Source organism: Cydia fagiglandana, chromosome 27, assembly GCF_963556715.1.
Source record: "Cydia fagiglandana chromosome 27, ilCydFagi1.1, whole genome shotgun sequence".
NCBI classification, from domain to species: Eukaryota; Metazoa; Arthropoda; class Insecta; order Lepidoptera; family Tortricidae; genus Cydia; species Cydia fagiglandana.
In genome coordinates this window covers 5,333,805-5,346,021 of record NC_085958.1, presented here as the reverse complement: position 1 = coordinate 5,346,021, position 12,217 = coordinate 5,333,805, and the positions used below count along the sequence as shown (strand labels likewise).

The 12,217-nt window shown below is 39.1% G+C and overlaps 1 protein-coding gene across 3 annotated transcripts in view; it reads right to left on the bottom strand.

Annotated features, from left to right (window-relative positions):
* The window catches only part of LOC134677883 (synaptotagmin-7), an 836,427-nt gene that overhangs the window by 585,852 nt on the left and 238,358 nt on the right, over positions 1-12,217 (bottom strand). The window contains exon 1 of one of the 3 annotated variants that reach the window (XM_063536323.1): positions 5,390-5,648. The exons of the other annotated variants lie outside the window; for them this stretch is intronic. Within the exon in view, the coding sequence (XP_063392393.1) occupies positions 5,390-5,403 (14 nt within the window). The 5' untranslated portion in view covers positions 5,404-5,648. Of the gene's footprint in view, positions 1-5,389; positions 5,649-12,217 lie in introns of those variants that run through there. 3 annotated transcript variants of the gene reach the window in all.

Below are 12,217 nucleotides of genomic sequence, written 5' to 3'. Positions count from 1 at the left end.
GAAAACGCGGATTCAAATAAAGAGCGCACTCCCATCTTTAAAGGCCGCCAACGCATTTGTAACTCCTCTGGTCTTGCAGGTGTCCATAGGCTATGGTAATTGCTTACCAACCTACGATTCGTCTGCACGTTTGCCTCCTATAGTTTCTTTTTTTTTAGCATTAGAAAGAACTTCGCAGAAGTAAGCTTGTGGTTCCAAATCCGGCACTTATAGCGGTAACAATTTGAAGTAAATTATATGTATTGACCGTGCTACATTAGATAATTCAATAATTAATAACAATTAAAGAGCCTGATAAAAACTGCACGATTGCTTCTGTGGAGTTCTTTCTAATGCTAAAAAAAACGAACTATATAAAATAAAAAGTTGTCATAGGCATTTTTCCATATAGACAGCAAGCTTGTAAAGAGTCCAGCCATAGACTAGGAATCCTCTAGACCGAGTTTAGAGCAATTATTTCATGCAACCGATGATGCCAAACATGCGGGGGTGCGCGGGACGAGGTGAGCGAAGTCCCGTGCCGTGATTGGTCCGTTCAAAGACACGGGCGTCACACAAAGACACTTTCGACTCGAACATGTCTGTCTGTCGGGAGTCTGGAGGATGTTTTGTCTGTGGTCCAGCCCAAAAACTTTTTAAGACCGCCAAAAGTCTTAAGTACTTACGTAGGTAACTTAGTTCCACTTATATCTAACTCGACCTGAATCGATAGAACATTTTAGTTAACTTTTTAGGGTTCTGTACCCGAAGGGTTAAAACGGGACCCTATTCTAAGACTTCGCTGTCCGTCTGTCTGTCACCTGGCTGTATCACATGAACCGTGGTAACTAGACAGTTGAAATTTTCACAGATGATGTATTTCTGTTGCCTTACAACAAATACTAAAAAGTACAGAACCCTCGGTGGGCGAGACTGACTCGCACTTGTCCGGTTTTCCACACTGATTGACCAAGCTTGTAAAGAGGCCAGTCCAAAAACTTTTTAAGAACGTCGAAAGTCTTAGGTAACTTAGCCCCACTTACTTACTTACCCGACCACACTCAACCTAATGGCTCCTCTACACGATGGGCCAACGCCGGCCACTCTAAGGGACGCATTTATGCGTTAGGGAGCAAGTGATATTGCTATCTCATTCTACCGCATGGCTGCGTCCCTTGGAGTGGCCGGCGTTGGCCCATCGTGTAGAGGAGCCATAAATAAGACCGTTTTCACACTGTCTGATCATCGCATCGGAATCATCGGATGTCGCAGGACGTAAAATCTTAAGTTATATGCACGTTACATGTGTTTCTCTGTATTTATTTACGCATTTGATAAATCTACGAGTATATTACTAAAACATTATCAATAACGCCAAAAGGCGGACTAAATGCCAATGGCACTCTCCTGCAGCTGTTTTTGTTATAGGCGCCTTCCGATCGGAAAGGCGCTTCCGATAAATTCAGCCATGTCGGAGTCCCCCGTCAGCTGTCGGACCGATAATATTTGTTTGTGTGCGTATATGTGTCGGCAAAATAATAATAAGAAATAAATTGTTGTAGTGTGCGTGACCGCTAATGCGCCCCACGACCAGACAACGCGAATGTAGGATCCTACATCGGATATCGGAACCACTACCACCAGTTTTGACATTGACAGATACGCTCGCGTCTAAGTAACTTACATTCTATGCATCTCGCTCGTACTCGCATATTAGTGCAAACGAGATGTACCTATAGAAAGCAATTTACGTAGACGCGAGCGTATCTGTCAATGTCAAAACTGGTGGTAGCCGTACGGATCGGACAGTGTGAAAACGTTCTAACTCGATAGAACATACTAGTCACCTTTTTCTTAAGATATTGGGAACTTAAGCAATAATTCATAAGTTTTCGGACGGCACCGATTTCCGAAGTTTTTGGGAGGACAACATTTTAGCACTAATATGTACCTAGGCATACCGGGTGTGGCCTGTAATACGAGCAAATAATTAAAATATAGATTGTAAGCCTCAAACGGTGACACTTTTGTTCAACAACTTTTAAAAATTATGAAGTATTTAGACTCCCTATTTTTCATACAAAATAAATATTATCTTCAATGGACGCCATCGCCACGCCATATCATTGTGATTGACGTTGCTTGTCAAGCCTTAAACATAACAAAATTCGCAATACATTGCGTCTTTGAATAAACTTTAAAGTGTATTAAAAATCAAACTACACGTTATTTTAAAAAGTCGCTGAACAAATGTTGGTCAGTACGAGGAGTACCGCCTACAGTTTAATTTTTTGCTCATATTACAGGCCACACCCGGTATATTTGACTTCTCATGCGAAGCATACCGCTGTGACTCGGTGGCCGAGTGGTTGAGGAATCTATCACCAATGCGGCGGACACTGGTTCTTTCCCAGATCTTGGTTACTTTTCCTTTCGTATATGATCTGGCCTTTGCCCAGTAGTGGGACACCAAATTAGGCCAACTTTGGGACCTTGCCGCAGGGACGTTGTCACAGAATAAATAATAGTACTAGGTACAGAAGACTCACTCTTTAACAAAACGCGTCTGTTACGATCAGCACAGATATGGCCGCTAGGTGGCGACAGCGCCACGCCCGGCTTATGGCTTTCCCCAAAATTGGGGCGGAACGGATGTTCTTTTAGCTAGGTACCTACCTGTAGCAAAGCGACGGAATCGCGGAGTGAGCCACGCCTGGTGCAACTCAGCTGAAAACTCGGAGTTTAAGGTAAAAACAATGATTTTATATCGCGTTTTTTTTATATATTAGACCCTTTGGAGTAATTAAATATGTATTACTTTTTTTTTTTATTTCACATGAAAAGTACCTAGGTACCTACAGTTACGATAATAAAGATAGCACCTATACATCAAATACACTGACAAGCAACCACGTGTCATGAATTTTCCATTAACTTTTTGTTCAATTTCATCGTCATTGATTTCAAGGTTAAATAATAATTGTATCATTAAAAAACCGGGCAAGTGCGAGTCGGACTCGCGCACGAAGGGTTCCGTACCATAATGCAAAAAAAAAGTGTCACCCATCCAAGTACTGACCCCGCCCGACGTTGTTTAACTTCGATCAAAAATCACATTTGTCGTATGGGAGCCCCACTTAAATCTTTATTTTATTTTGTTTTTAGTATTTGTTATTATAGCGATATGATATGAAAATTTCAAATGCTAGACATATCACGGTTCGTGAGATACGCTGGTGACAGACAAACGGACGGACGGACAGCGAAGTCTTAGTAATAGGGTCCCGTTTTACCCTTTGGGTACGGAACCCTAAAAAAGCATTATTGTTTATTAATTCCACCTTAAATCGATCGGCACAATTGAATAATTTATTCCACGCATGGTCATTCCTGTATTATCTAACTGATACTATAGAGAAAAAAATTCATAGAGTGCTCACTCCATATATCAGTTTTAGTATCGGTCTCTTTAAAGCTAGAGTGAATAGGCTATTACTGAACCGGTGAGCTCCACCTTAGGCTCTGTCTTCACTTTCCATCAGGTGTGACTAGAGCCAATCGCCGATCAGTTTATTATTTAAAAAAGAAAAAAAAATGTAACAAAACGACTATTATTTTTGTAGTCGACATCTAGCATCGAGTAGGGGAATGGATGTTTTCTATGTATAAAAGTGTTTCTACTTAGGGCTTACTGAAAATTCCTGGACTGGCCACTTAGAAAAAATAAATTTTCTCATATATCAGAATCCAGAAACTTTCAATATGGCCCACGTATGTATAAAAGTGTGTATACACACTTTTATACATACGTGGGCCATACTAAAAGGGATATATATATATATATATAATATCCCTTTTAGTATAGATATATATATATATATATATATATATAGGAAGTGTGAGGATATAAAAGTGTGTATACCTATAAATATATATGTATATATTTATACACACTTTTATACATACGTGGGCCATACTAAAAGTTTCATCATCACTTTTTTACAGGTGAAAACCGCATGAAAATCCGTTCAGTAGTTTAAATTTTTAAAATAATGTTCAGACTAAAGGGTCCATTATTGTATTAAACATCCAACATTAAAATCTTATGACATACTGCCGTATTCGAACTTCAAGATATTCACAAGAGACGACAAGTACTAGATCCATTCTAGATACGTTATAGTTTAGATATCAACTAGTTCTCTTTTACAGCGCAATTCGGACAACCAATGCACAATGTCACTTTTACGTTAGATAGAGTAAGATAAGAGAAGAGATATTAGATGTGAATTGGATCTCTAAGTCACATCCTGTGGAAATCGTTCACGAGTATCCCCAGAATCGCGAAAATGTCAAATTTGACAGGTTAGATCTTAAAGATATCGTTATCGTATCTTGGTGATGTCTAAAATATGTCTAAAAGATTTCTATTTCAAAATCCGAATCGGGCCCTAATCTCAGTTATTTCGACGGTATTCGAAACCCAACTATGTCAGTAGGTACTAGAATTAGATTGCGGTTCGGCGTCATGTTTGCGGTCAAAATAGAGCTTTTGATACAAAATTTAATTAACCGCTTACCGTTAGGCGGGCTGTATGCTTGTTGGCCACTGACGTAGTATAAAAATGAAGTGCGCAAATAATTTATGTGAAATTCGTCTGAATTATTGGAACGTCATTCATGATGTTTTCTATGTAGTATTTATAAATAATATGTATTATATGTACCTATACTAAGGGTATACTGAAAATTCCTGAAACTGACCACTTAGAAAAAATAAGTCGTCTCATATATCAGAATCCAGAAACTTTCAGTAAAGCCCACGTATATACAGGATGATTTCTGGGTCGTGATCCAGAACCACTTTTTCTGACTCTGTAAATGATCCACATTATCATATGGTAGTATTTGATTAAAAGATAATTACTTTAATTATTCTTATTTTTCAAGTAAAATAAATGTTATACTAAGTAATTATGGTCACCCTATGACTTTTGACATACGCTGTATGGAAAGCGACAAGACGTCACATTGAGTAGAGTCACCAAATTGTATAAAAAAAAATGATTTTCCTACTTGTCATCTGGAAAATAATCATCATTATTGGTGATAAACAATAATTAACAACATCATTAGGCTTATCTTTGGATTCTGTATGATGTCTGGCTCTCTTGCTCCACGTCCCCGAAATCAACCTGCATATTTTAGTTGTCTAAATACCCGGAACACAAGCCTTATTGAGCTTTCTGTGAGACTTAGTCAATTTGTGTAATAATGTCCTGTAATATTTATTTAATTCTTTTTTTTACTACGTCAGTGGCAATAACATGGTACTTGGTACCTACAATTACAACCTAAAATTACAATAAAAAGTTTACATACAAACCGTACTGAAAATTTCAAAACTCACCTCTTTAGACTCATATTTCCAATATAACTGTCACAAAGTTTCACAAATGGCACACACGATCACAAATAACGAAATATTCGTCACACAAAAACAAATGCAAGCTACATTCTAAACGGCTAAAACTCAAATTTAGATTCGGCGAAGTTTAAATATGGAACAAGGCGGTTATTTTTTTTGCGAAAACACAACAGGAACGTTCGAAATTCACAAATATACTGAATTTTAGCGCGCTTCGAAACTGCGACTTGAACCCCGTACTACATTTGGTAAAAGAAAATAAACCTTAACTGTAATACGAAAAGGTTCATTTTGAAATGTGGGAAAGTATACACAAGTCACCCTTAGCTTCTCAATAGACTCTGCAATCGAAAATAGACTTTATTACAATGCTGTAAAGTACATTTAAGGTTTCAAATCTAATTCGTGAACAATACAAAATTAGCTTTATTCTAGCGTCGACATAGCAATCGGTTGGAAACTTTGTATATATGTCTTTCGAATCTGCAATCAAAAGTCAACCTTCCTCCAACACAACACACTTCAAAATAGTCTAACAAATAATTTTTGGCCTGAATTGGACTAACTACCTGCAAAACATCGGTTTGCTGCAGCGAGTTGTATGGACTCTACGACTATGACTTAGAGTTCATTTTTGCTTGGCAAATCATTAGATAAACAGTCAGATTTGTAACGATCTAAACGATCTTAATTTTGTGACGGTGAAAATATTTAGGCTTTGTTTTATTTGGGGTATAGACTAGAATAACAGATGTGGGGGGGTAGAATAATGGGTGGGGGGAGGGGGGATATCTACGTTTTAGTTTTCTCGAGGGGATAATACAGTAGTATGGGGTTTTTCAAAGGAGAGAACATATTTAGGGCCCGATTCGGATTTTGAAATATACATCTATTAGATATCTTTTAGACATCACCAAGATACGATAAGGATATGTTTAAGATCTAACCTGTCAAATTTGTCATTTGCGCGATTCTGGAGATACTCTTGAACGATTTCCACAGGATATGACTTAGAGATCCAATTCACATGTAATAGATATCTTACTCTATCTAACGTAAAAGTGACATTCGTTGCCCGAATTGCGCTGCAAAAGAGAATTAAACTAGTGTATATCTAAACTATAACGTATCTAGAATGGATCTAGTACGTCTCGTCTCTTGTGAATATCTTGAAGTTCGAATACGGCAGTTAGTCAATGTAAGGGTAGGCAGCACCCACGGATTAAAGGTTTTCGTAGGCTACGGTGATCACTTATAGGTATTTGTTTCCCACCGACGAGGTCTCGAAAAGGCTTAGTAAATAGTTCTATGAAACGTCTAATAGACGTCGCTACGTACGCGTTAATAAATACACTCTAATGGATATGTCGGCGGCCGATCGTAAGTTCAGGCAGATCGTAATGTTCCTGTGTAATGTTTTGACGATAGTCACATTAAACCAGTATATAGGTAGGATACGTTCGTTAGGGTGCTTCAGATGCCCGAAGGGCAAACTGCCCAGAAATAGGAGCCCCGCTCGTCGACTCAGGGAACGAGTCAAAGATTTTCACGTTTCAAGATATGCCTAGGAATTTCACGATATGCCTGATCTTACGATCAGCCGCCGACAGATATGTACTTTAGTTTAGGGTGGCCAGTTATTGGCCGGTGGCCAGTTACTGGCGAATTACCCTACTTCACGCTGTATAAATATAAGAGCATTTTATAGAAGAGCAAAGGAGAGCTGAAGTCTAGAGCTTTTAGTAAAATATTTATTATATTATAAATTCTCTTTTCCTTAAAATCATAGACTCCATTATTAATTCAGTCTGATATAACTGATTACTAAGTACGTAAATAAGAAATGGCCTTTAGGATAAAGTTTTCTAAGCATTTTGAAGGCTTAGATCAGCTTGGCAAAAAAGAGTAGAAATTAAAAAACCGGGCAAGTGCGAGTCGGACTCGCGCACGAAGGGTTCCGTACCATAATAATAAAAAAAAAACAAAAAAAAAAAAGCAAAAAAAAAACGGTCACCCATCCAAGTACTGACCACTCCCGACGTTGCTTAACTTTGGTCAAAAATCACGTTTGTTGTATGGGAGCCCCATTTAAATCTTTATTTTATTCTGTTTTTACCCGACTACGGCAACGCAAAAGGAGGGTTATGATTTTGACCGGTATGTATGTGGGTATGTATGTATGTATGTATGTATGTTCATCTGTTCCCTCATAACTTCTAAAGTACTTATTATAATTTAACAAACGATATGTCATTCGAATCGTCTTAATCGTCCGCTGGTTATAGGCTATATGGCGTCACAAAAAAATTAACACTGCGCCCTCTAGAGGTCATAAAGTCACGAACCAAAAAACTAAAATTAAGTAATGATGATGTGTTATACATCATTGGAAAGAGCTCGATTAGCACATTTCAAACATATAAATATTGTTAGCTTTTGCATCCGGCTTTGCTTGCATACGCCAGATAAAACATGAATTTATCGGTTAGGTGATTCGAACTATGAACCTACAAGCGCTCTGGATTATATCCGCGTGGTACGCGACTACGGCGATACAAGAAGGTTTTTGCAAAAGAAATTTGTTTGGCCGCTATACCCGGTGTTTTTTTAATGACCTGCAATATTTTATTTATAACGTGAATAGGTATAGAAGTCTAGATCAGCTAAAAGGTATGAAACAGCCATACAAGAGACGGACGAGGCACGCTGTCCGTACGAAGCTCGCTGTACGCGTTCCAAAGCCGGGCGCCTTCGGCGCCCTCATACTAAAAGAGTCTGGCGGAGCCCGACGTACGCGTTGCAAAGCCGGGCGCCTTCGGCGCCCTCATACTAAAAGTGTCGGGCGTAGCCCGACGTACGCGTTCGAAAGCCGGGCGCCTTCGGCGCCCTCATACTAAAAGAGTCGGGCGTAGCCCGACATACGCGTTCCAAAGCCGGGCGCCCTCATACTAAAAGTGTCGGGCGTAGCCCGACGTACGCGTTCCAAAGCCGGGCGCCCTCATACTAAAAGAGTCAGGCGGAGCCCGACGTACGCGTTGCAAAGCCGGGCGCCTTCGGCGCCCTCATACTAAAAGTGTCGGGCGTAACCCGACGTACGCGTTCCAAAGCCAGGGCGCCGAATCGGTGCCCTCATACTAAAAGAGTCGGGCGTAGCCCGACGTACGCGTTCCAAAACCGGGCGCCTTCGGCGCCCTCATACTAAAAGTGTCGAGCGTAACCCGACGTACGCCTTCCAAAGACGGCCGCCATCGGCGCCCTCATAGGCCTAAAGGAGTCGGGCGTAGCCCGATATAGGCGGCGCTCTGCGTGCATTTCTGTACTGAGGACGCCCTCGCAAAAGTAATATAAAGTGACTTCAAAAAGTTAGTAACGAAATCATGACCCCAAAATAATTAAAATAAAAAATAAGTTCAAAAACTAAAACCCGACTACTGCAAATCGCGCTCTAAAAAGTATGAAACAAGATAGAATTCTTATCTAAAATTATCAAGCAGGAAATATTATAAATGTTTCCATTTCTTTTTATATAAAAATAGAACGTAATATAATTTACTGATTTTTTTATATATTTACAGAGATTCAGAGGATAGCCGTGGTCGTATGCCACATTACTTTTAAGTTTATAATCGTGGCATACGACCACGGCGATCCTCTGAATCTCTGTAAATATATAAAAAATTCAGTAAATTATATTACGTTCTATTTTTATTTATTATAAGTAACTCGTAAACGGTGTCCCATAGCAAAATAGGTTTTCAAGAATAAATTATCTACATAAAATTTCCTCCAAAAAATATCTGGAACACTTTTCTCTAGGATCAATATTTAAAGCGATATTAAAGGAAGAAAGTTAATTACAATCAATTCACAGGTCACTTTTTTTTAGTATTTCGTAAATAACTCGCAAACGGTGGCCCGTTGCAAAACAATATTATACATAAACATTAAACATTAAATTGTCCACAAAAATGGTTCTGTACATTTTTTCGCTACGATCAATATTTAAAGAGGTATTAAAGGGGGTAAGTTAATTGTAATCAATTTTCAGGTCCCTATTTTTAGGTTTTCGTAAATGACTCGTAAAATAAGGCTGATAGCAAAATAACTAAAATAAGTTCTTAATATTCTTGTAAATAAATAATCGGCATAAAATTTTCTACGAAAAACATGTTGAACACTTTTCTCTGGGATCAATATTTGACACGATATTAAAGAAAGAAAGTTCATTACAATCAATTCACATGTCACTTTTTTTTAGTTTTTAGGGTTCCGTACCTCAAAAGGAAAAAACCGGCCAAGCGCGAGTCGGACTCGCGTTGCAAGGGTTCCGTACATTACCCAAATTTAAACAACGTATTTTTTATATGTGAAACGCGAGTGAATTGCCTTTAAAAAAACCCGTAGGGGTCGGATCATAAACTAAGTAATTGGTCCGACTCACGCTTGACTGCATATTTCTAACAAAACTTACAAAATAGTTTTTTTTTATTAAAAAAAAACTATGTTGTAAGTTTTCGGAGTTTCGGAGATAAAGGGGGGGGGGCTCTCCGAAACTACTGGGTCTAAAATTTTGAAAAAAAAACATACAAAATAGTTCTTTACCTATAGGTAACAGGAAAACCTATTAGAAATATGCATTCGAGCGCGAGTCGGACATTACTTAGTTTTTGAACCGACCCCAACAGGATTTTAGAATAGGGACCTGGAAATTGATTACAATTAACTTACCCCCTTTAATACCTCTTTAAATATTGATCGTAGCGAAAAAGTGTACAGAACCTTTTTTGTGGACAATTTAATGTTTAATGTTTATGTATAATATTTTTTTGCAACGGGCCACCGTTTACGAATTATTTACGAATAACTAAAAAAAAGTGATCTGTGAACTGATTGTAATTAACTTTCTTCCTTAAATATCGCTTTAAATATTGATCCTAGAGAAAAGTGTTCCAGATATTTTTTGGAGGAAATTTTATGGAGGTAATTTATTCTTAAAAACCTATTTTGCTACGGGACATCGTTTAGGAGTTACTTACAAAAAACTAAACAGGGACTTAAAATTGATTATTTATAACTTACCCGCTGCTTTGTCTTTTTAAATATTGATCCTAGCGAAAAGTGTTCTACATGTTTCTTGTAGGAAATTTTATGTTTATTATTTACGTATAAGATTTTTTTGCTATGAGTCATACTTTTCAAATTATTAACGAATAAATAAAACAAGGAAACTTAGAATTCCTCATACTAGAACTTTCCCTCTTTATTATCTTTTTAAATATTGATCCCTGCGAAAAGTGTACTGAATCTGTTTTATTCAAAATTTTGTGTAGATTATTATCGTTTAACAACATTTTTTGATATTCGCCACCGTTTATGAGTTATTTATGAAAAACTAAAAAAAGGGACCTTAGAAGTGATTATAATTAAATTTCCCACGTTAATATCTCTTTGAATATTGATCCTAGCGAAAAATTGTACTGACTCTTTCTTGTAGGCAATTTTATGCAGATTACTTATGTTATAGAACATTTTTTGCTATGCGCCACCGTTTAAGAGTTATTTACGAAAAACTAAAAAAAGGGACCTTTAATGTCAAATATCTCACTTCCGGTCAAGATTTCGATCAAGCAACCGGCAAATTCGGATTCAGCGGGGTCTAATTAGGTTAAAAAACCCGATTGCCAAAAAGTAATATGATTTGCCAGTCGAAATCGATTTTATGAAAAATAAAACCAGACTATATTCGATCGTTAAGCATTGTCTTTTCGTTCCAAAATTCACGTATATTCTTCGCGGAACCCATCTTTGGAAACACCCCAATTTGGTTTCAAAATTAGATACATTGGTAGTTGAAACACTCACATCCATCTTTAACATCTCTTTTGACGAAAGGTCTTGGACCCAGGCTAGCCTACCCATTAGGTTTGGCAGCCTGGGCATCCGCAAAATTTCTTGTGTATCCTTACCTGCGTTCTTGTCCTCGGTGCATGGTGCTCATAGCCTTATAGGGAGAATACTATACCTTCTATTGGATATATGGAGGCCGCACACTGCTCCGAGGCAAAGAACGTCTGGTCTATAACGTGTCCCAACACAGACCTGCCTGAAAATCCCTGCTCGCAGAGGCAGTGGGACGAGCCGCTCTGTCAACTAGTACGGAAAAACCTTTTAGATACGTCACCTAGTTCGACAGACCGAGCTCGTCTCCTTGCGACTGCAGAGTGGGAGTCAGGTCTGTGGCTGCAGGCGCTACCCTCTCCAAACATTGGGACTTTCCTAGACAACACTACCTTCCGCCTAGCAGCTAGCTTACGTTTAGGGGCATCTACTAATCAGCCACATCGCTGTCAATGTGGCACCACGGTGGACATTCTTGGCCACCATGGCCTCTCATGTGTTCGAAGCGCTGGCAGGATCCCCCGCCATGCCAGTATAAATGATGTCCTCCGTCGGGCTCTTGCTAGTGCCAAAGTACCTGCAGTCCTCGAGCCCAGCGGTCTGGCCAGGGATGACGGCAAGAGGCCCGACGGAATGACACTGGTGCCTTGGAGCATGGGTCGGCCGCTAGTTTGGGACGCTACTTGCGTTGATACCCTGGCACCGTCTTATGTTCCAAGCACCAAAGATTCTGCTGGCGCTGCGGCTTCCTCAGTCGAAAGCCTCAAGCGCCGCAAATATGCCGCTCTGGGAAGCAGCTACATATTTGCGGCCTTTGGGACCATGGGGGCCGAGTGCGCGTCGACTGTACAAAGACTTGTCGGCGCGCTTAATAGAGGCTTCTGGTGACCAGAGGGCTGGCCACTATTTCAC